This window comes from Myxine glutinosa, chromosome 5 (assembly GCF_964187855.1).
Source record: "Myxine glutinosa chromosome 5, kmMyxGlut1.1, whole genome shotgun sequence".
Lineage (NCBI taxonomy): Eukaryota > Metazoa > Chordata > Myxini > Myxiniformes > Myxinidae > Myxine > Myxine glutinosa.
The window spans coordinates 52,440,968-52,463,601 of NC_136265.1; the positions used below are offsets into that span (position 1 = coordinate 52,440,968).

The 22,634-nt window shown below is 45.3% G+C and overlaps 1 protein-coding gene across 4 annotated transcripts in view; it reads right to left on the reverse strand.

Moving 5' to 3' along the window:
* Window positions 1–2,282: 2,282 nt before the first annotated feature.
* Window positions 2,283–22,634, reverse strand: part of LOC137427526 (nucleotide-binding oligomerization domain-containing protein 2) — a 44,833-nt gene continuing 24,481 nt past the window's right edge. For 2 of the 4 annotated variants that reach the window (XM_068117084.2, XM_068117082.2), the window contains 8 exons: window positions 18,848–18,931; window positions 15,481–15,564; window positions 14,826–14,909; window positions 14,632–14,715; window positions 11,714–11,797; window positions 11,118–11,201; window positions 7,687–7,770; window positions 2,283–2,844 (listed from right to left, as the gene is read on the reverse strand). In XM_068117084.2, coding sequence (XP_067973185.2) covers window positions 2,775–2,844; window positions 7,687–7,770; window positions 11,118–11,201; window positions 11,714–11,797; window positions 14,632–14,715; window positions 14,826–14,909; window positions 15,481–15,564; window positions 18,848–18,931 — 658 coding nt within the window. In that variant the 3' untranslated portion in view covers window positions 2,283–2,774. The remainder of the gene's footprint in view (window positions 2,845–7,686; window positions 7,771–11,117; window positions 11,202–11,713; window positions 11,798–14,631; window positions 14,716–14,825; window positions 14,910–15,480; window positions 15,565–18,847; window positions 18,932–22,634) is intronic. The other 2 variants (XM_078778067.1, XM_068117083.2) reach the window with 1 other exon arrangement.

Sequence of the window (22,634 nt, forward strand, 5' to 3'; positions counted from 1 at the left end):
TCCTGGGTTCGAATCGCGGTCGATCGCTGAATTAACGCCAGGGGGGTTGACTCAGCCTGTCATCCTTCTGAGGTCGGCAAATTGAGTACCAGTTCACTGGTAATTCCCTGCTTGTCGTTAAAGGCGGCAAAAAGGGTTGGCGTCAGGAAGGGCATCCGGCCGTAAAACATTGCTTCAAAAAGGGGATCAAAAAACAACAACAACCACGGTTCCCGAAAAATGGCCTCTAAAGGTGGTTATACATGTTGTTGAAGACCTTGAAATTGACATCAAGAACATCAAAATTGGTCATCTAGTTTCTCCGATATGCTTATTTTCTCTCGGTGGGGTCAAAATGACCTATAACCTTGAAAAATGACGTGATCTTGACCATTAATCATCTAAATAACCTCAGAAATGGATTTCTCATACTCAAAAACCATTAAAAAACATTTTTGTACATCATTCTAGGGCAAGCAGTTCAAAAGTTAGATTTTCACTGATTCGTGGGAGGCGTCCATTTTGAATTTGCTCAAAATGGCCGCCAGAGTGGTTGGTTCACTTGGGTCCACCCAGGATACCTTTCTATACACCATGACCTAACTTCATGCCAAATTTGGCACTTTCTCCCAGATTTGCACAATTCCAGTGAATATGTGAGCTAATCCTCCTGACATACGAGGAAGAATTGACATTATAAAGAAAAGAAAAGCACATGCAGTGTTGCTCAGTTGCTAAGTCAACTTTACCCAAACCAAAACGAAACTTTATTGAGAACTGAAAAATATTGAATGCAAATAGACAAATAAAAGTGCAGTAGCAATACAGGTTGTCTAGTTTAGGTCGATTGACAAAAGCACCGCCTCATCTGTTACTGCGATCTGCTCTGTCACAATGGTCAGTTCATGGGATGATGTTGCACTTACACAAACATTGTTTTTTGTTGTTGTTGCATCCTGTTTTTTTTACATTTACAATGCACATGAATTATTGTTTGGGGGATGGGATCTTTCATCATCCAAACCAGGTTGAGTAGTTCCACCTTCCATCCATGGCCACAAGGACTGAGTGCGTTGACTCACTGCAGTAAGGTCGGACAGTAGATTTTTTTATTTATAAGTTTTTTTTAGTGAGTTTTTTTTTCCAATCCTGAAGCCAATTTTCCAATCCAATCCTTTTTTCCAAAAAGGATTTCCAATCCTTTTTTCCAATTCAGTGTCGAGGTGTGGTGCGCAAAGTTCATTTGCACACACAATTGAAATGGATAGGGACTCAGCATGAGGTGAATGGAATAAAAATGTACAATTCAGGAAATTACAACTGAAGCACAATTGTAAATGCTACATGAAAGTGCAGTAGCAAATCGACAAAACAAAGGGAGCAAACGAGTGGCTCCAGTTTGTCAATCTCTTTCCTGGCATCACAGAGGAACCGAGCATCTCGTGACGGAAACGGTTTCTGAGTGCGAGGAAGAAGAGATCTTGGATTTCTACCTCTGCCACCAAAAGTGGACGGAAGTTATGTTTTGACCCTGTCTGTCTGAGCAGGATAACTCAAAAAGTTATGGACCTATTCGGATGAAATTTGGTGCACATGTTGGATGTGTGACGAGGACGAATTTATTTGATTTTCGTTAAGGTCCGGATTCAGATCCAGTCCGTCAGTGGGATCAAACACGTAAACTGTTCAGCGTAGTGGAGGTATGCGCAGTGGAGGTATGCGTAGTGGAGGTAGTGGAGGAGTGCCGTTCTAGTCTCTTGGTTTGCCCAGAGTACAGACAAGCATGTGTTAATGGTCAGCAACCCTTTTGAGCTCTGCACTGGATCGGTACTGAAGCATACCATGCCAGAGAACTACAGAAAAGAAAGACCATGTCGCACCATATCCAACCACAGCACAAAAATGGAGGGCCGACCCACCTATGATACCCTGCAGGATGTACCGATGAAGGCCAGGCTTGGTTCTCACTCAAATGCAGCAACCTGTTCACCAAGAGCATCACAACCACCTCCACAACCATAGGAATGTCCAACTCGCTGTCTACTCACTCCATCACGAAAATCTTAGCACTTCGCTGCATTGCCTTTTTGTCCATTTGCTGCTATTCTAGAGCTGCTCTAAACCAATCAGGGAATGATCATTAGTGCAACTGAGCAGAGGCCATTCAGCAACATTGTGCCTTTAGTCTTCATTGACTGGGCCAAATAGCTTCATCTTGTGGCAGGGCCTGTTGTTGCATTCCCGAGGTGAACTGGGCCCTGGGCCACGAAAGTGGCTTAAACTGGTGCGTGGAAGAACACATCTCAGTTTCGATTAAAATTTTATTTTTCTTTAGGACATACAATACAGGTAAAATTTATAATCCATGATTGGCTGGCTGTGTGACGTTTCTCCTGATCAAAACAAGACTTCTTGCACTACCTGACCCAGGCTTTTACGTCGCTCATATATGGTACATCACTTCCAAAGACGAGTCCCGACCGTTTTTGCTTCCTCGTTGGAGGCAGGCTGTTCATATCTTCAACCTCTCCACGGATTCATAATAATTGGACATCATGCAAATTAAAAACAAAAAGTTCACAGTTTCTTCAAAATATATGTACCTGGATTATTTTTAAGTGAACCACATTGTGGTCAAGTAAAAAGTTTTATATACAAATGTACAAGAAAGCATGGATGTAAAAAAACAAAAAAAAACAAAAAAACAAGGTGGCTGTTGGGCAGATTGAACGAGTAGTTCTGCTGGTACTCCACACACGGGAATGGTCGTGATTCAACAGGTAGCCTGAAGGTCTTCAGTCGATTCGTCGGTCACTTTCCAGGATCTCATAATAATCGTCTGTGGGGATGGCGTTGGATCTCAGTCTAAAAGGCATTTTAAAAAGAGGGATATTCTGAAATTAGCTTTCAATTCCAAACAAAAACCATTTCATTTCAGTCACAGCATTTTATACAAAACCCTTGATAACACAACTTAAACTTTGAGAAATCATTCCAAAAAAGCCATGTGTGCTCATTCACTTTGCTTCCAAAATACGACTTAGGTGATGCAAGAGTATGACGGCACAAACAAAGAAAAAGACTGAAATTGACACAGGAAGAGGTGAACTACAGCATGTGAAACTTGATGGCAAGAAAGCGCTTGACCGCCGACGCCCACAAGTTCAACGACTGCCACCGCCCAAAAGCGTTCGAGTAACGATGATATTTATTTGTATTTCATTCATCCCAATTTTGTTTTGCTGTGCTATTTTTTTGGTGAAGGAGTCAGTGTCTTCCACCACAATTGCACTGCCTCTGGCATTTCCTCCTTGAACCACCCCAATTGGGGAGCCATACTCCTGTTGATGAAGTCCAGCGCTCCAAGGCTGCCTTGACGGGATGGTGTGTTGCAACGGTGACCTCCTAGCCCCCGCCATTTTCACTGTAGAGCTTGTTCAGATGGACACTCCCTGCTGGACCCTCCACGCTGGAAATCTCACATTAGATAACCTCCATCTTGAGGGATCGTCATTCTAGACTTGCATTGTATTCATATTTTCTGCATCTTTCATGCTCTTTTATTGTGAAATCCTATCCTTCTTCACAATCTTGTTTACATACTTGTAATTTTTTTTTAAAGTGCTTTCTGCCTGCTATTAATTCTGCTTTTACATTATTCACACAATCAGTGGGCCAATAATCCAGTTCCTAAACGTTTTGTCATAATTTGCAATTTTTTTAAAATCCAAAGTTGGGGCTCATAGCATGAAGAATTAGCATAATACAACAAATAGTTAAAACAAGGTGGAGAGCAGGGACACACACCAAACGACACCAGGATTAGAGGGACGCAACAGAGGGATAAAGAGGAAGAATGGCAATGGATAGAATGACAGTAAACGAGGGTGCGGAGAGGGAAGGAAAACATGGGGAGAATAAGCTGGATACAAGCACAAGTGTAAGGGGCTGATAGAACAGGATGTGACAACTGGAGATGAAAGAGCAAATTAGCAAATAAATGATGGAGGAAGAGGGGAGAAAACAACAACCTGGAAGGGAAAGGGTAAGCTTGGGGAGGATCAGTTAGGGTAGACAGGATTATGTGTATGGATCGGGTTGACCTGAGGAGGGGGTGAACAGCCATTGTTGAAGCACTGGAGAAGAACGAGATCGAACAAAAGAAGTTGGTTCCACAAGTGCGAGAAAAGAGGAAAAACAAGGAGAAAAAGACAAAATGTCACGCCCCCCCCATGGTTTTAGTAATTTTGCTGTACTGAGTTAAATGACGCCAATCGGCCATCTTTGGTCGGATTACAAAACAAAATTTTCATATGTATACTCATGTATTGTCTTTGTGCCAAATTTGAGCAACATCGGTCCATGCATATCCGAGAAATGGTTGGGGACATGTTTAAGTAACAAAATGGCCGCCGACCATCTTGGATCTGATCTCGAAACTAAAAATGACATGCAAATCTAAGCCATCATTCATTATCTGTGTGCCAAGTTTGAACAAGATCGGTAAATGCGTGTCCGAGAAATGGTTGAGGACATGTTCAACATTGGGTTTTTTCACAACTAAAATGGCCGCCAGTCCGCCATCTTTTATCACATTGCGAAACAAAATTATGTGCACATGTCCACTGCCATGTATTGTCCTTGTGCCAAGTGTGAACAAAATCGGTCCATACACGTCTGAGATATGGTTGCGGATGGCCCGACAGGCAAGACCGAAGCCAACAGGGGCTAAAAAGACAAAGAAGGGTGGAGGTGATGGTGAGGCCCATTGGTTTGAGGAAATTATCATCTTCAAAGGATTTGCCAAGGAAGTAGATTGGGAGGGTTTTCCAGTGTCCTACAGGGCGTGTGTGTGTGCGATTTCACCAGGGTTGAAAAACATTTTCCAAATGTTAGACCAGCTCCCAATTCTATAAAGGTGTGCAAAGAGGCCGCTGCCTGCCGACCTGAAGGATGTGATATGTTACGGTAGAGAGTGGAGTCGTCAGCAAAAAGTTAACGTGGGTTTTCCAAATAATCAGAAAGATTGTAATGAATATGAACAACAGCATTGGGCCCAAGATATTGCTTTGCAGCACTCCAACCTCAACAGGTAGAGGAGGTAAAGAGGATCCCATTGAAAGCCATGAGGTGACAAAGCGAAGAATCATCAAGCAATGAGAAGTGGACCTGAATGCTGTTGACAGACAGCTTGGAAAGCTAGGCGAGGTGCCAGACGCTCACATGCTCAAAATATGTCCAGACAGATGGCTCTGATCTCTGGTTTGAAACTCATGGTCCGTGGACTTCAGAGTAGAAAGAAAGTGACCTTAGGGAAAATGATAGACTCACTGATAGACTCAAGAACAGAAAGAGGACAAGTAAGAGCAGCAGAGCAGGTTTTCAGAATGCAGGAGCTGATGCCACCTGGGCCTGTCAAAGATGGATAGAAACTGTGTCCAGAAGTATGTGAGTGTGAGTGAACAAGGTAAGAACACGGAGTAAGGTGATATTTGGAAGCCCACACAGAGTTGAGATATTTTGGCTTTCTCAAGAGCAGTCAGCTGTGGTACCATTTGAGGTCAGGGAGCATACTCCAGATACCGACTTAACGCATCTCAAAAGGCAAAGCCCGCCGATGTCCAGTCTATACTTTAACCAAATTGACGAAACAGCTAAAATTATGGTTAAATTTATTGATTCAACAACACACCAATCAGCCTTCTCCCAATTATCAGCAAAGTCATGGAATCCATCATTGCTTTGGATATGAAATCTTTCCTCTTCTCTAATGGCTTGATCTCTGATCATCAATTTGGTTTCAGACCAGGTCACTCTACTCTGGACATGCTGCTTCTGCTGTCTCAACAATGGATGGAGGTCCTCAATGCCAAACAGGAAATTAGAGCCGTCTCCCTTGACATATCACGTGCCTTCGATACGGTCTGGCACCCCGCTCTGCTCACTAAACTCTCCTCCTTTGGTATCCATGGAAATCTCCACGCATGGCTGGCGGACTTCCTCTCTAGTCGTAGTGAACGTGTGGCCCTGAATGGGTTTCTCTCATCTACTCTTCCTGTTCAGGCTGGAGTTCCCCAAGGCAGTGTTCTGGGCCCTGTGCTTTTTCTGGTCTTCATCAATGATCTCTCAGACTCTCTTGAAAATCCTCTCTATCTCTTTGCTGATGACTCCACTCTCTGCCGCTCCATTCCTCATCCCTCAGATTGGCAGTCTGCAGCCTCCTCACTCTCTGCAGACCTGGACAAAATCACAGACTGGGCAAACAAGTGGAACATGTCTTTCTATCCTGACAAATCTCACACTCTTACGATGTCTCTCAGAAAAGACCGACTGGACAACCCTCCTATCCACTTTCTGAATAATCCTCTCCAAGAAGTTCTGTCACTCAAGCTTTTGGGTCTCACTATCTGCAAAGATCTTTCCTGGGAAAACCACATTTCAAATCTGGCCTCCAAAGCCAGTCGCCGACTGGGCATCCTCCGTCGTGCGAAGTCCTTCCTTGGCACACCTGAGCTCCTCACCACATACAAGGCTTTCATCCACAGCTCAATGGAATACTGCTCTCCCCTCTGGGCTGGTGCTCCTGCCTCACACCTAGCTCGTCTTCACGCTGTTGAAACCAAAGCGTTCAGAATCATTGGAATCTCCCGCGATGAAGCTACCTCCGAGGGCCTTTCACTTACTCACCGCAGGCAGGTTGGTGGTCTTTCTGTCTTCTACCGACTCCTCTCTGGCCTTGCCCCCCCAGCTCTCTCTGGGCTCTGTCCCCCAAATATTCCAACAGGTCGCACAAGATCTGCCTGCAACCCTCTTATGGTTAAACTGCCAAAATCAAGACTCTCTGCTCACCTTCATTCCTCTTTTCTCCCGCCTCTGGAACAAACTCCCTCACTCTCTTCAATCCCACTCCTCCCTCCAGGTCTTTAAAACAGCTGTTCACCACCATCTCTTATCTTCCCCCATCCAAAACCTTGATCTTTTCTACCCCCACTAATTTCACCCCAAATCCACTTTTTTGAAATACCAACTTCTTCCTGGAAGTCCTTGGTGTCCTTGTGTTTATGCTTCTCCCAGCCCCCACCCCCCTTCCCACGCCGCCTCCCCCCAAGCCCTCTCCCTCCCACACATTCCCGATGTTGTGTTTATGTGCTTCCCCTTCTCTCCCCATCTTGTCTACTGCTCCCCTTTTTATATACTTTGTTTGCTTGTCTGTTTGATTTGTTTGTGTGATAAATGTTAGCTCTTTCACGAGCCTCGATTCTGTAAACAAAAAAAACCAAAAAAAATTAGAGCTCTCCATATTCTCATGATAAAGGTTTGTTGAAAATTTGATGACAAAAGCTCAAATGATGTGGCACTGAACGAACAAACGCACGAACACGCGCACGCACGCATGCACACGTTTGTGGGGCAGATTATCATTTGATGGTTCCAGTTCATATCTGGTGAATGGAGACACTGCAGGAACTAGGCCGGCACACAATGAGTGGAGAGTTGAATCATGAATGTCATGTCTTGGAATAAATGATACGTAATTCACACAAACAAAACAAAGAAATTTACTACAGAGTAAGAAAAGTACTTTATTACAAAATAAACTTTTCACTTGCTGTAGTTTACTCGATTAAAATTTACTTGTGCATACATCGAATTAGACCAAGTGCAGAGTTAAATAGGAACAAAGTGAAGAAGCAGACGTGTACTCACACTAACTGCGTCAACGTTGTGTTCTTCTTCAAGGCAGAGATCAGGGCCTTTGCACCGATTAAAGTAATGTTGTTGTTGTTCAACCTTGGGGCAAACAATCAGAAAGGTGAACAGCTGTCTTGCTAAACCAGGCAGTAAATATTCATGTCGAAAAAATGAATCTGCTTGATATCACGGTACATTCTGACGAGTAGGCTGTTATGTGCCAGTACTCTGGCCCAATAGAGCTACGAAGTGTGATGTCACGTGGGCATGACAACGCACGGCCTGGTTCTACACTATCGTAGAATATGGCCGCTGTAGCTTTGTGAAGATGGTAGTATTTCGTTCCATATTGTGACCACCAACTGGAGAGTCATATCTGCAGCTTTTATCGTTTTGCGAGGGAACCAAGTGTTAAGCAAGGCGGATGAAACAAATAAGGTAGTTTAATCGCTTTATCACCGTCAAAACAAATTTAAAATCACAGTGAAAATTTGTGTACTCATCCTCTCATTCTGTGCACGACGCTAAGGTAATCCCTCTGGGCACTCCACATTTATTTAAAATACCATTATGTATGTATATCTATATATGTCTATATATATATATATATATATATATATATATATATATATATATATATATATATATATATATATATATATATATATATATATATATATATATATATATATATATATATATATAGATCTGTGCAGTCTGTCTCGTCACTGAACTACGACCTCAAACTTTTGTGAAATCGTACCAAACTATGGTATGCACCTATCTCTCCCGTGGGTATGTCTTAAGGGTCTTTAAAAAAAAAAATTGGGAAAAAAGTGTTTTGTTTTTTTTCAACTTTAGTTTTCAACTTCAATCGTTTATAAAATGCAATATCACGTATATTACAAATACATTTGTGCAAAATAATTGTATTATGATTGGTATAAACCATGACAAAACAGCAACTCAGGTATGTACAGTCATCTATATATTTACTTATCTGGGCAGTGTCTGTGTTGTCACTGAACTACTCCGTCAAACTTTTGTTTCCGTGGCGGTGAGGTGTTTTGAATCACGTGGCGGTGTGGTGTTTTGAATCACGTGGTGGTGAGGTGTTTTGAATCACGTGGTGGTGAGGTGTTTTGAATCACGTGGTGGTGAGGTGTTTTGAATCACGTGGCGGTGTGGTGTTTTGAATCACGTGGTGGTGAGGTGTTTTGAATCACGTGGTGGTGAGGTGTAATCGTCCCAAACTTCCAGTCTGCACTTAACCCTCCCATATGTATGTGCCGAAGCATTCTTTTTTTTTCTTCTTTTTTTTCAACCTAAATTGCTTATGTAATAATGTAATATCACAAACACCACAAATAAATTTGTGCAAAATAATCATGACAACACAGCAACTCAGCTACAGTCATTATTCTCAGCTAAAGCAAGCCCGTTCCTTTGTAACGATGCGCGATGAGGCGAGCGTAGCGAGCGAGCCAAACTCAAAGCTCATAAATAATAATATATATCGATATATATAAAACACAGTTTGTGTGTGCGTGTGTGTGTGTGTAATGTTACCGATAGACTCCGAAACGGAGAGGCTCACGTGCTTGATATTTGGCATAGACATGGCCATTGAGCCTGGGACGAACATGGCTGAGACCATATTTGACGAGATCCATATTTTTTATTCATATTTACCTCAGCGCATTTCAGCGAAGTACCCGCTAATCTCAGCCAGTGCGAGCAGCTCGCTGATTCGCTCAGAGCGATCACGTGATGTTCCATCCCGTCACACGTCACACGTTTGCATGTAATTCAGGGGCGAAAAGCCATTGCGTTTTTTCACCTTTATGCGATCGTGTTTTGTGTCGATTTTGTGCGATATGAATTAAATTTTAATTCATATTTCGTGTTTACGAATTCGAATACGAAGGATTTCCCCTTTCGATTTCGAATACGAATCGAATACGAGCTTGAGTCGAGAGGGCGAATGTACGGGTTGGGAATGTGCGGGTCTCCCTTCCCCCGCCCGGCAACGCCGGTACTGGAGGCCGTGGGTCACAGGATCGGTGAGTCTCCAAAATCCGCTTCGTGCTCTTTCGAAGATGCAGGACGATGTCGCGATTGTTGTGCTGCTCTCCGACCATGAGAACTGCAACGTCATTGTTGACTGGCCCTCCCCCTTCCCCCTCCCCCGTCCGTCCTCCCCCTCCCTTCCCCCTCCGTCCTCCCCTCTCCACCTTCTCCCCTCCTCCCTCCCTTTCCCCCTTCCCCTCCCCCCTCCCCGTAACGCCTGGCCAGGTTGGAAATTGCAGGCTGTGAGTAACCAAGACGTTGGGCAATTGTTCACTGGCTTACACCAGCCTCAAGCATCCCAATTGCTCTTAAACGTTGTTCAGATGTCAGGCGTGGCATCTGAATTTTCTTGTTGTTTTCCCTGTCAGAAGCCTCTGGAGTGACTATAGACAGCAGTAAATTAATGGCTAATCATGAGAACTGAAGGATTTCATTTATTTAAAGGGAAAGATCCCGACACAGAACCACTCAAGCATGCCATTGTTGATCAACCAGGTGATTGTAGTGAAGATCCTGTTCTGGTGAAACTGCCAAAATCAAGACTCTCTGCTCACCTTCACTCTTTCATTCCTCTTTTCCCACCTTTGGACCAAACTCCCTCACTCTCTTCAATCTCACTACTCCCTCTAGGTCTTCAAAACAGCTGTTCACCACCATCTCTTATCTTCCCCCATCCAAAACCTTGATCTTTTCTACCCCCGCTAATACACCCCAAATCCACCTCCTTCAAATTCCGTTTTATTTCCTGAAATCCCTTGTAGTGTCCATCTTGTTTATCCCATGTACCCAACCCCAGTCCTTTCCCTTCCACAGATCTCCTGATGTCTCTGTTCCCTACTGCTGAGCCTCCCTTTCTTACCCCCTCCCCCTTGTCTCCCACTCCCTTTATTATACGTATGTTCTATGTGTTAGCTCTTATACGAGCCTCCACTTAATATAAATTTAAAAAAATGCTGGCTTGGACCAGCCAGGTTCTCCTGGAAAATATGAAAGGTTTTCCACATAATCAGATTTAAAATGATTGTCAATCTTCTTTGCAAAGATTTTGGTTTGCCACCAAAGTAAGTCGCGAGTGAGGTAATCGGCATGGCCGTCATATTTAGCGATGCTTCAACACGCGAAGAACCTTCGATCGAAACAAGGGTGCTTTCCGGTTCTATTGTTCCGTACCGGTCAAGCGATCGTCATGCCAACGTGATGTCATCGCTTCAGACCTACATTCTAAATACTGTAGCTTGCTCGGTTGAGAGTTGTTTATGAGCCCCCTGAAATGGAGTAGCAACCTGTCTGTCATTTTGTCAGCAATGAAAATATTCACCGACCGCAGATGGCTAATAGTTACATTTAACAACGACGTGTTACAAAAACATTCTAACCAAAGGTTCCAGAGTCCGGTGTTGTTTTCGAGTGCGTCCGCAAGAACTTGTGCATCTTCATCTTGCAAGTTGTTCTCGCAAAGCCTGCAGGAACAAAGACACGAGGACAATAATGAATAGGATATTAATTAGAAGTGCAAGCACTGAGGTTTTGGGGCCTAGTCTGGCTAAGTGGCAAGAGTGATGTGGATTCTAGTGTTCTGGAAACCAAGCTCGTTTCAGCGGAATTACCATTTCGCCATTATATTGCAATTCAAATCGTATCCAGGTTTGAATCAAAGGTTGAAAATTTGAGTCTCAGTCCTCAAGTCAAAAGATTTTGTCTCGTTTCCTTGACCAGAATCCCAGTTTAATAAAAATGGTGATTCGATTGGAGACGTGACCCCTCAAGTGCAAGGACACCTGTTGTCTGAATTTGTACATTTTCCGTATGACTCTCAAACCTGAGCCGCTAACACAAGTAAATGACCTGACATAATCAAATAACTGACCTAATACAGCACCGGAGTATCAGGAGAATCCCAGGATGACAAATATGGAGTCATCAGGAGGAACCTGGATAAGTGAGGAGATATGTACTAGGAGATAGATCCTACCAGAGGAAGTGTAGGCCGGTATTCTCGTGCAGCATGCTAGCGAGGTGCCGCACTCCAAGATGGCTAACACCATTGCTCACCAGACTGGGGGGAATAATAATAATAATAATAATAATAAACCTTCACACCAAAATAAAAACTAAATACCACAAGACCCCTGTTTACGTCAGCCCTTGCTTGTACAGTCGTGTGGCCGAAAATATTGGCACCCTTGCAACTTTTTTCAAATGATGCACAATTTCTTCCAGAAAATTATTGAAATGAAATTTTTTTTTGGTATCCACATATGTATTTCTTTGGTTTGCAGTGGAACAAAATAAAAAAGGCTGAAAAAATGAATATATCTTAGCTTATTCCACACATAAATCCTACAATGGCCCGGTCAATATTATTGGCACCTTTTAGAAGTTGTTAGAAATAAATAGATTTCAAGCAGGTGATTCTCCTTTACTTTGGAATTGAACTCACCTGTGGTGAGTTGCAGGTGCCTGCAATAGACAAATCACTCATTCAACCAGTTTGAATAAAGAAAAGGAGTCATTCTGCTGTTTTGTGTCACTGTGTGTACCGCAATGAGCATGGAGAAAAGAAAGAAAACCAGAGAATTGTCTAAGGAGGTCAGACACAAGATTGTAGCCAAGCATGGACAATCTCAAGGCTACAAGTCCATCTCCAGAGACGTTGATGTTCCTGTGTCCATCGTACACAATGTTATCAGGAAGTTTAAGGCCCATGACACTGTAGCAAACCTCCCTGGAAGTGGCCGCAAGAGAAAACTTCATCGAAGATTGCAGTGAAGGATTGTGGACTGTGTCCTTCTCTCCTGACAAGGTCGGGAAGTTTCTGTCAAACCTCGACTCCAATTCTGCAACTGGACCAGACGGAATCAGCCCACGGGTCCGAAAATCCTGCTCTGCCACTCTATCTCACCCTCTCTCTGTTCTCTTCACCCTCTCTTTTGCTCAAGGTCATCTGCCATAATCTTGGAAATCAGCAAACATTACCGCTTTACACAAAAAATGTGCAAAAACAGATCCTTGCAACTACAGATCAACCAGCCTGCTCCCAATTATCAGCAAAGTCATGGAATTCATCACTGCTTCGGATATCAAATCCTTCCTGTTCTCCAATGGCTTGATCTGCGATCATCAATTTGGATTCAGACCAAATTTGGATTCAAGACCAGGTCATTCTACTCTGGACATGCTGCTTCTGCTTGCTGTCTCAACAATGGATGGAGGTCCTCAATGCCAAACAGGAAATCAGAGCTGTCTCCCTAGACATATCACGTGCCTTCGATACGGTATGGCACCCCGCTCTTCTCACCAAACTCTCCTCCTATGGTATCCATGGAAATCTCCACGCATGGCTTGCGGACGTCCTCCCTGGTCGTAGTTAACGTGTGGCCCTAAATGGGTTTCTCTCATCTCCCCTTCCTGTTCAGGCTGGAGTTCCCCAAGGCAGTGTTCTTGGCCCTGTGCTTTTTCTGGTCTTCATCAATGATCTCTCCGACTCTCTCGAAAATCCTCTCTATCTGTTTGCTGATGACTCCACACTCTGCCGCTCCATTCCTCATCCCTCAGATCGGCAGTCTGCAGCCTCTTCACTCTATGCAGACCTGGACAAAATCAGACTGGTCAAACAAGTGGAACATGTCTTTCAATCCTGACAAATCTCACACTCTCACTATGTCTCTCCGAAAAGACCGACTGGACAACCCTCCCATCTACTTTCTCAACAATCCACTCCAAGAAGTTCTGTCACTCAAGCTTTTGGGTCTCACTATCTGCCATGATCTTTCCTGGGAAAACCACATTTCCAAGCTGGCCTCCAAAGCCAGTCGCCGACTGGGTATCCTCTGTCGTGCGAAGTCCTTCCTTGGCACACCTGAGCTTCTCACCACATACAAGGCTTTCATCCGCAGCTCAATGGAATACTGTTCTCCCCTCTGGGCCGGTGCTCCTGCCTGACACCTAACTCGGCTTCACGCTGATGAAACCAAAGCTTTCAGAATCATTGGAATCTCCCGTGATGAAGCCAACTCCAAGGGCCTTTCACTCACTCACCGCAGGCAGGTTGGTGATATTTCTGTCTTCTACCGACTCCTCTCCAGCCTTGCTCCCCCAGCTCTCTCTCTGTGCTCTGTACCCCAAATATTCCTTCAGGTCGCCCAAGATCTGCCAGCAACCCTCTTATGGTTAAACTGCCAAAATCAAGACTCTCTGCTCACCTTCACCCTTTCATTCCTCTTTTCTCCCGTCTCTGGAACAAACTCCCCCACTCTCTTCAATCTCACTCCTCCCTCCAGGTCTTTAAAACAGCTGTTCACCACCATCTCTTATCTTCCCCCTTCCAAAACCTTGATCTTTTCTACCCCAGCTAATTCACCCCAGACCCACTCTTTTGAAATTCCAACTTCTTTCCTGGAAGTCCTTGCAGTGTCCATATGTTTTATACCTCTCCCACCTCCCCCCAAGCCCTCTCCTTCCCACAGATCTCTCGATGTCCCTGCTCTCAAATGTTGTTTTTGTGTCCTTCCCACTCTCTCTCCATCTTGTCTACCGCTCCCCTCATTATGTTTTATGTGTCGGTTTGACTTTTTGTGTGGTTAATGTTAGCTCTTTCATGAGCCTCGATCTTGTATACAACAACAACAAAAAAAAATAATAATAATAATAATGCCCAAGTAATGCTCGGGACAGCAATACTATTTTGTTAGCTAGGCCTCTGGCCTTCGCCACTGTCTGCATTCAAGGAGAGATTAATAACTTGTTGGGCCGGAGCAGAGCATCAGCAGCAGTGATGTGCCTTACCTGAATGATCCATTGTATTTAAAGACCAGGTATAATGACAGGATATGGCTGGGACAAATACGAAGGGCCAATTCATAGGTTCGTATTTCTACCGGATGTTATTACCTTAAGCGCTCCAGAGTGTTATTCTCCTCCAACACTTTGGCAAATGCAATCGCTCCTTCATCCCCGACACTGTTTCCCCACAGGCTGTGGGGCACAATTTGCATCAACTCTTCGATAGCACAGAGCAAGCTAAATGGAAAATGAAAACACGATCACAAGTTATAACATCGTCTAAAAGTGAGGCAACTGCTTACCCAATCACCTTCAAATGAGTGTTGTGTTTCAAAGCATTTGCAATGATGGTTCCTCCACTCGCTGTAAAGTTATTTTCACCAATCCTAGAAGAAAATTGAAGAAAAAAGGACCAAAACAAATAAAATCCTCAAAGGCCTCAATGGCAGTGGAAACAATCACAAACAAACTGGAGAGTTCATAGAACACGTTACCCCCATGCTGTCTTGAGAAACAAGGACATTGGCCTTTGAGCGGGAAATTTAATTGGTCGTGATTTCTAGCTGCCGTTGATGCAGCGTCTTTTACACCACCTTATTTAACATGTTACATTCGTTCTTCGTACCTTCACAAATTTCCTGCTTGGAACGATCCTCAATTTGGGATACATTTCCCCATATACTGTGTTACAAAAGGGGGTTGGGGGGGGGGGGGGAGGTGCGGGGGGATATGTTGCCAGGGAAAGTTTTTTTTCCCCGAACTTTACCTTCACTCAAGTACATTTACCCACAGAGTCAAACACAAGAGATTGGGAAATTCGGTGACGCGACATCTACTGAGGACTTGCCACGTCGGTTCTCCACGAGTGGGCGACATGACGTTGTCGCTTCTACACAAGCAACTGGCACTATTTTTTAAAATCCGGTGGCATTGAAGTGGCTCTGAACATAGACTTACATGAGATACTCAAGCGTTTTGCTCCTCGACACGAGGTGGGCAAGGTCGTCAGCTACGGCGTCCGTGAGCTTGTTCTTGAAGAGTCTGCAGTGGCACGGGCAAGGTGACACCGTAGGAGGCCAAGGTGCATTCATTCTGCACTTGCACTAACACAGGCTGAAAAGCATCGCTACCCCTTACAAATGGACTTGTATTTGTACATTCCCTATCCGTAGTATTGCCCAGGACTTCAGAATTAATACGAGCCATTGGAAGCTACGGGCACTGCAGTAGCGGCACAGAAGCATCTTGGTAATGATGTCAATAGTGGGTCAAGTTCGTTATCAAAATTCCAGGCAATATTCTATGCATTCAAGATAAATCCCCCCCCCCCCCCAAAAAAAACCCCATCTTCCATGTGCTGTAATAGATTGTCTTCTACCAGGCTATAAATTGTCTGAATGGTGCTTGGCAAGCAGGCCATGTACTGTATTTAAAATCGTTCGCATTCTGTCAGATGGATGTTAACCAGTCAGGTCGGTGGTCTTTAGTTTTTTTTTTCCACCTGTGCTCTCTGTTCTGCAATCCTCTCCATCTACTTCAGGATTCACACTTGACCATTAACCCTCTCCAAGTTAAACTCACAAAAACCGAGACTCACCTCAATAATTCTATTCCTCGCTTCTCCCGTCTACGAGATCACCTTCCAAGAGTCATTCTTTCCCACTTCAGGCTTCAGGAAGGCGGTGCACCGTCACCTCATGTCAACCCCCATCCTGGACTCGAGGCCTTTATTACCCCCATTAACCCTTCCTTACCCAACTTTCACACTCGCCGATTTCATTTTTACAGAAATGCAAATGTTTCTTTCCTCCCCTTCTCTTTCAGCCTTTCCTATTCATTTAATCCCTTGTTGGTTGTGTCCAATTGTTTCCATGCTGCCCCATCCTCAATATACAACAACAGGCATTTTAAGGCCATTTTCCCTGCAAGAGCGGGGGTTAGCCTTGCGGTCCCCATGACAATCTTCTCCATTTTGCCCTATTTTCTGCATCTCCCCTTGTTAACCCCCTTGCCCGCATTTCTTCTTTGACCATCTTTAGCCAAGTCTCTCTCGGTCTTCCCCATCCTCTACTTCCTTCTTCATTCATTTCCATCACTCTTCTCAACCAGTCACTTTCATTCTTCCTCAACACATGACCAAACCATCTCAAACTGTTTTTCTTCACAGCATCCATCACAGGCTCTATTCCCATCATCTTTCGCAATTCATAATTTGTCTTCCTCTCTCTCAACGATACTCCACACATCCACCGAACCATTCGCATTTCCACCCTTTCCAGCCTTCGTTGCTGCTCTACGTTCATTACCCATGTCTCGCTCCCATAAATCATAACACTTCTCACACATGCAGCATACACCTTTCCCTTCAGCTTTAACGATACTCCCGTCCCAGTCAGCACGCCACTCAGTTCCCGAAACTTCTTCCATGCACATCTCACTCTAGCAACCGTTGCAGAGTCTGATCCACCTTCTCCATTCAGCATGTCTCCTCGGTAACAAAATGTTTTCACACCTTCCAGCCGTCTCCAAGATCCAACTCAACATTTCCTCCATCTGCAGCTCCCTCTGTGCACACCTTACACTTGAATGTAGCTGCCACACTGGTTAATGACCCTCTCAAACCACTACATTTTTGATGAACCCACTCACTTAGCGCACATTGTACATTGAATGGAATTCACTCCGACACCCTTCCTGCACACAGCACACGGCCACTTCCCAGTTCTTTCCACCTCACGACATGCTTTACCACTTGCCATCACCTTCGTTTTTCCGATATTCACCTTCAGACCTTTTGTCTCCATACATTCCTTCCACTTGTTCATCTTCTCCTTCAGTCCATCCATGCTCTCCCCAATCAACACCAGATAATCTGCATACAACAACTCCCACGATAAACCCTCCTTTACGTTCTGAGCCAGCACCTCCATCACAGCTACAAATAGTAGTGGACTTAGTACCGACCCCTGATGCACTCCCACCTTCACCTCAAACTCACCACTGTTCCCATCCTTCGTCCTTACAGCTGTGCGCGCTCTTTTGTACATTGCCATCACTACTCTGATCAACCATTCCTCCACTCCTAACTTCCTCAATGCCCATGTCACTACTTTACGTGGAACCCTATCGAATGCTTTCTCCAGATCAACAAACCCAAGAAACAACTTCTTCCTCTTCCCCATGTACTTCTCCTGCAACTGCCTCACAATAAAGCGCGCGTCTGTCGTTCCTCTTCCTGGCATAAATCCAAACTGCATTTTGTCAATCTTCACTTTCTTCCTTAACCTCCTCTCCAACACCCTTTCCAATACCTTCATTCCATGCTCCACTAACTTTATCGCTCGATACGAGCCACAGTCCAAAGGGTCACCTTTCCCCTTTTATAGAGGGACGAAGGTACTCAGTTCCCAATCCACTGGAATGCGGCCTTTCACCACCAGATTACAGATCTCTGTCATTCTCTTCACACCCCAATTTCCCGCTGCCTTCAACATATCTCCCACAACTCCCGTCGGCCTTCCCGCTTCTCTACTCTTCATTGCTTTTATCGCTTCCTCAACTTCCTTCTCGGTTATCTTCTCTGCCGGTCCTAAAACTGGGTTACTCTCTATGTTGCCATCCCATTCATTCTCTGTATTCAACAGCATTTCCATATATCTCTTCCATCTTTCTTTAATTCCATCTGGGTCCACAACAATTTGTCCCACTTCATCCTTCAAGCAACTCACCCCCATCACATCACACCTCTCTTTCGCTATCTGCTTTGCAATCCTGAATACCGCTCTCTGACCCTCTTCCAAATCCAAGCGTTCTCCGAACATTTTCCTACATGCCTCCTGCGCCTTTGCTACCTCTTTCTTTGCAGCATTCTTGGCTGCCTTATAATTTTCATGCTCTGCCTTTTCTGCCCCCATACCCTTCGCCTTCTGCCACTCCTTGAACATCTTCCCATCCTCAATGCCCCACGGTGATTTCATTTTTCCCAACGAGTCGGTAAATGGGGGGAAAAAAACCTGCAACTATTACCTTGAACAAAATTTCCTTGAACCTGTATGTCACACCTGACAAACTGGTTGATGAAAGACTTGGGCCTATTTTACATGCTCTACAAGCCACCAACTCCTTGCAAGGACATGACGTCAAGAATATACACAAGAAAAGAAAAAAAAAGACAGCATTTCCTGCTCACAATTCTTAATCAGCTACCTTGCTGTTTTGTGCTACTTAGAATGCGAAATATTGACGGTGCGGAAATCGAGCAAGACTACAGAAACAGGAACAAGACAGCATAAACATCACATGCAAGATGGAAGTTGTTAATTACCCAAGAAACGTTGCAATGTCGTACTTCAAGATTCCAGACACGAGCATCCGTGCACCCAAATCTGTGATATGGTTGCTACTTAGTCTGCAAAACACACGTGACAAGAACAATACAATTTTTTGTTTTTTTTTTGTTTTGTATACAAGATCGAGGCTCGTGAAAGAGCGAACATTAATCACACAGAAAGACAAACAGACACACAAAACAAATAACATCGGGAGCGGTAGACAAGATGGGGAGAGAGGGGGAAGGACACAAACACAACATTTGAGAGCAGGGACCGAGAGACATGGAGACATCGAGAGAACTGTGGGAGGGAGAGGGCTTTGGGGGGAAGGCATGGGAAGGGGGGGGGGGGGGTGGGAGAGGTATAAAACATATGGACACTGCCAAGACTTCCAGGAAAGAAGTTGGAATTTCAATCCAACTGTAGAAGTAGAGACAGTTTACTCCAACTGTAGAGTCAGTAGAAGACGGAAAGTTGTTTTTGTTGAAAGTTGAAAGTTGTTGGAAAGGAAAGTTGTTAGAAGTTTTAAAGACCTGGAGGGAGGAGTGGGATTGAAGGGAGTGTGGGAGTTTGTTCCAGAGGCGGGAGAAAAGAGGAATGAAAGAGTGAAGGTGAGCAGAGAGCCGAGATTTCGGCAGTTTAACCATCAGAGGGTGGCTGGCAGATCTTGTGCGACCTGTAGGAATATTTGGGGGACAGAGCACAGAGAGAGCTGGGGGAGCAAGGCCGGAGAGGAGTCGGTAGAAGACAGAAAGACCACCTACCTGCCTGCGGTGAGTGAGTGAAAGGCCCTCAGAGATAGCTTCATCGCGGGAGATTCCAATGATTCTGAAAGCTTTGGATTCAACAGCGTGAAGCCGAGCCAGGTGTGAGGCAGGAGCACCAGCCCATAGGGGAGAACAGTATTCCATTGAGCTGCGGATGAAAGCCTTGTATGTGGTGAGGAGCTCAGGTGTGCCTAGGAAGGACTTCGCACGACGGAGGATGCCCAGTCGGCGACTGGCTTTGGAGGCCAGCTTGGAAAAGTGGTTTTCCCAAGAAAGATCATGGCAGATGGTGAGACCCAAAAGCTTGAGCGACAGAACTTCTTGGAGAGGATTGTTGAGAAAGTAGATGGGAGGGTTGTCCAGTCGATCTTTTCGGAGAGACATAGTAAGAGTGTGAGATTTGTCAGGATTGAAAGACATGTTCCACATGTTTGACCAGTCTGTGATTTTGTCCAGGTCTTCAGAGAGTGAGGAGGCTGCAGACTGCCGATCTGAGGGAAGAGGAATGGAGCGGCAGAGAGTGGAGTCATCAGCAAAGAGATACAGAGGATTTTCCAGAGAGTCGGAGAGATCATTGATAAAGACCAGAAAAAGCACAGGGCCCAGCACACTGCCTTGGGGAACTCCAGCCTGAACGGGAAGGGGAGATGAGAGAAATCCATTCAGGGCCACACGTTGACTACGACCAGAGAGGAAGTCCGCAAGCCATGCATGGAGATTTCCATGGATACCATAGGAGGAGAGTTTGGTGAGCAGAGCTGGGTGCCAGACCGTATCGAAGGCACGTGATATGTCAAGGGAGACAGCTCTGATTTCCTGTTTGGCATTGAGGACCTCCATCCATTGTTGAGACAGCAGAAGCAGCATGTCCAGAGTAGAGTGACCTGGTCTGAAACCAAATTGATGATCAGAGATCAAGCCATTGGAGAAGAGGAAAGATTTCATATCCGAAGCAATGATGGATTCCATGACTTTGCTGATAATTGGGAGCAGGCTGATTGGTCTGTAGTTGCAAGGATCTGTTTTGGCACCTTTTTTGTGTAAAGCGGTAATGTTTGCTGATTTCCAGGATGCTGGCAGATGACCTTGAGCAAAAGATAGGGTGAAAAAACAGAGAGAGGGTGAGATAGAGCGGCAGAGCAGGATTTTAGGACCCGTGGGCTGATGCCATCTGGTCCAGTTGCAGAATCAGAGTCGAGGTTTGACAAAAACTCCTCCACCTTGTCAGGAGAGAAGGTCACAGAGTCCAGGAGCAGTTTGGTTCGACTGGGAAAGGTGGGAACAGAGAGAGATGGGTTTGGGACTAAGGATTTTGAGGCAAACACAGAGTTGAGGCATTCGGCTTTGTCACGTGCGATGTCAACTGTGTGGCCATTTGAGGTAAGGGAGGGGATGGAGGGGGAACAAACACCAGAAACGGATTTGACCAGACGCCACCAGGATTTGGAGGAAGGAGACAGGTTTGAGAGTTCATTCTTGAGTGAGGAGAGATAGTGCTTCCTGGCACTCCTGAGGGTAGACACACACTTGTTCCGAGCTTGGTGGAAGGAACTGAGATTTCCTTCAGTTGGATTAGCCTTCCAAGAGGCAAAGGCAAGTTGTTTCAGGGCAACTGCCTCACCACAAGATTCAGTGTACCATGGACGGGAGGAAGGGTAAGACAACTGAAGGCGAGATGGGATAAATCTGTGCATGAGAGAGATCAGTTTGCTTTGGAAGAATTCCCAGGAAGAATTGATGTCAGAGGCAGTGGAGATGGGAGACCAATTCAGACGATTGATGGCTGCTTGAAGACCGTCCCAGTCGGCCTGAGTGAAATGCCAGACTCGCGCTGAGGAGGCTCTCTGAGAATGGCCAGAGAGATGTCCACTTTGACAAGCACATGATCAGAAGAACCGATTGGAGCAGAAGAAGAGCAGCAGACATTAGCAGGGAAGTTGGTCATAATCAAGTCTAGAAGAGAAGATACTCCATTGGCTGAGATCCGGGTCGGTAAATTGACAGATTGTGTCAATCCCAGTGAGTCACAGAAGTCCTTTGCTGAGGTGCCATGACTGGTGAGAGAGGAACCCACACCCAACCAGGTGGCATGATGACAATTGAAGTCACCACATATGAGGAAGAGAGAGTTGGGATGAGTGGATAGAAGTTGGTCCATGTTGTCAGACAGTGAAATGTAGATGGAGTCATCACTGTTTGGGGGACGGTACAGAACACATATGAACAAAAGGTGGGAGCGGAGAGGAAGCCGTAGCCAGAGGTACTCCTGGGGGTGAGGAGGAGAGAGGGCAGTGCAAGGAGAGTGAGGAAGAGAGTTTTTGATAAAGATAGCCACCCCACCACCAGGCCGAGGCTCAGGTCTATCATACCGGAGGAGGGAGTAAACCAGGAAGAGATATTAAGGAATCAGACATCTTGAAGGAGGAAAGTCTCTGTTAAGCAGATCAAGTCTGGATTGTCAGAAGCAACCTGTATGGAGAGATCAGTCAGGTTTGAGCGAAGGCCCCGGATGTTTGAGGTCCATACCGTTAATGAAGAGAGAGGGGGAGCATCGGGTACAGGACAGGGGAGGGGAGGAGTAGGGTAAGATGAAGGATGAGAGGGGGAGGTAGGGAGAGCAGTTGTTAGTGTGTCAGCGATTGCAGAAGAGTTCCAAGAAAGGGAAGGATGAGGAGGATGAAAGGTTTGAAGGTGAAGGGATGAGGCACAGTGAGGGGTTGTTTGAGGGGGGGCAGAGGAAAGAAGAAGGTTGGGGGGGGGTGGAGGTATGAGATAGAAGGGAGACTAAGTGGGGAGGAGGCAGCTTTGAGGAGGAGGGGAGAGGAGGGAAAATTGGAGAGGAATGGTATGGGGGGAGATTTGAATGGGAGGGGTTGGGGGGGAGTTTTGAAGGGGAGGAGTGAGGGGGGAGTTTAGGAGGGGAAGAGCAAGGGGGGAGTTCAGGAGTGGAAGGGCAAGGGGGGAGTTCAGGAGTGGAGGGGTAGGGGGGGAGTTTAAGAGTGGCGGGGCAAGG